This window comes from Mus caroli, chromosome 6 (genome assembly GCF_900094665.2).
Source record: "Mus caroli chromosome 6, CAROLI_EIJ_v1.1, whole genome shotgun sequence".
Classification (NCBI taxonomy): domain Eukaryota; kingdom Metazoa; phylum Chordata; class Mammalia; order Rodentia; family Muridae; genus Mus; species Mus caroli.
Genome location: NC_034575.1, coordinates 84980693 through 84982573, shown reverse-complemented (window position 1 = coordinate 84982573; position 1881 = coordinate 84980693). Strand labels below are relative to the sequence as shown.

General features: G+C 51.6%; 1 protein-coding gene across 1 annotated transcript in view; it reads left to right on the top strand.

Moving 5' to 3' along the window:
* Nucleotides 1–1875, top strand: part of Mcm2 (minichromosome maintenance complex component 2) — a 6623-nt gene extending 4748 nt beyond the window's left edge. The window contains exons 5-7 of the mRNA XM_029478228.1: nt 551–733; nt 847–1002; nt 1257–1875. Of these exons, the coding sequence (XP_029334088.1) occupies nt 551–733; nt 847–1002; nt 1257–1367 (450 nt within the window). The 3' untranslated portion in view covers nt 1368–1875. The remainder of the gene's footprint in view (nt 1–550; nt 734–846; nt 1003–1256) is intronic.
* The last annotated feature ends 6 nt before the right edge of the window (nt 1876–1881 follow it).

Below are 1881 nucleotides of genomic sequence, written 5' to 3'. Positions count from 1 at the left end.
TGAGGATCTTAAGCCCACACCCACAGAGGCACACCTACTCCAACCAGGTCACACCTCCAAATGGTGCCACTCCCTGGCCCAAGAATATACAAACCATCACAAGTGTCATAGGTTTTGATTGCTAAAGTTCTATATTAGCTGGTTTGGTACCAGATTGCAAGGCCAGCCGCTGGCTATCTTACAACACCTCACCAAGAAGCCAGCTGGACTTTTTTCGTTTGTAGGGGTTTGCTTTTGTCCTTTCTGTTTTAACATTATCCACCGTCTTGGTTCACACAGAAACGATGGCTTCACTCTTATTGTTCTAGATCACATAACCCTCCATGTAAGCTAGACGCAGGTGTAGCCGACTGGAGGGATACAAGCTAAGAGCAGAATAGGCAGTGGTGCCAGTGGCAGCCACACAGGCCAGGTTTTTGCACCTGGCATTGGAGCTGAGCATGGCTGGAGATACTGCTCCATTGGCCAACTTGGCTCTGGCTGCCTGGTATTTGCCTCTGGTCCCTTCTGCCCCCTCCTCTGAGGAAAGCAACAACATTGTTCTCTGCAGGCAACGGGCAGCATTCCCATCACGGTGCGCCACATTGAGTCCATGATCCGCATGGCCGAGGCCCATGCACGCATGCACCTGCGGGACTATGTGATGGAAGACGATGTCAACATGGCCATCCGCGTGATGATGGAGAGCTTCATTGACACCCAGAAGTTCAGCGTCATGCGGAGTATGCGCAAGGTGGGTGTGTATGTCTGTGGCCTGGAGCCTTGGTGAGCTGTGGCCCCTTAAGCCATGAAGGTGGCTTGACAAGGCTGGCAAGTGAGCTTCTGACCTCTGTCCTCTTCTCACAGACTTTTGCCCGGTATCTCTCCTTCCGGCGAGATAACAATGATCTGCTGCTCTTCATACTGAAGCAGTTGGTGGCTGAGCAGGTGACATATCAACGCAACCGCTTTGGGGCCCAGCAGGACACCATTGAAATACCTGAGAAGGATCTGATGGACAAGGTATGCAAGAGCAGGGTGGGGCAGGGCGGGGCAGGGCAGGGCTTGTTGCTCTGGGGAGCTCTTGGCCATTCGGGGTGTACCATCAGTAACAGGCTTGAGCTAGCAATAGGCAAAGGGAAACAGGTACCAGCAGCCTTGTCCGAGTACCTGTGGCTGGTGAAGCTCAGGTCTGGAGCTCTGAACCAACACAGCCCTTCCATAGGTGAGGGCTGGCATCTTCTCCTGCTAATGTTCTGATGCTGTTCTTTCTCCAGGCCAGGCAGATCAATATCCACAACCTCTCTGCCTTCTACGACAGCGACCTCTTCAAATTTAACAAGTTCAGCCGTGACCTGAAACGCAAACTGATCCTACAGCAGTTCTGAGACCAGCACAGGGGTCTCTATGTCTGAATGAGGCTCGGTCACCACGCTGAGCCTACGTCACTTCCCACTTCCACCGGGGCTTGGTGCCCTGTAGGGGTGGGAGGATGGCTTAATGCAGGATGGCTTAATGCAGACCTTTACCCGTGAGCCCCTAGGCCAAGGCTATAGCGTTAAGTGGCTATTTATTCTTCTGCCCCCCTCTAGAGCACTCTTCTTGGCCAGACCCTCTGTCCAAGGCTCTTTAGAAGGCTGGGGTTGTGTTCAGGTGACAGACTTTATCAAAACTATTGCTGTTTTGGCATGCATAGTGTTTCTGGACTGTTTGTTTCCCTTTTAGACAAAGAGCAACTTAGAGGTATTTGCAAACTTTTCCAGAACATTCTCAAAGCCTGTGATGGAGGAGCACAAGACCCTGTCTGCTGAGGGCCCATGCTCCTCTTACGGGTTTCTTCCCACCTAGCCAGTGCCTTCATTCGCTTGTTGTACAGTTTCTTGTAGTTTATTTTTTAATAGA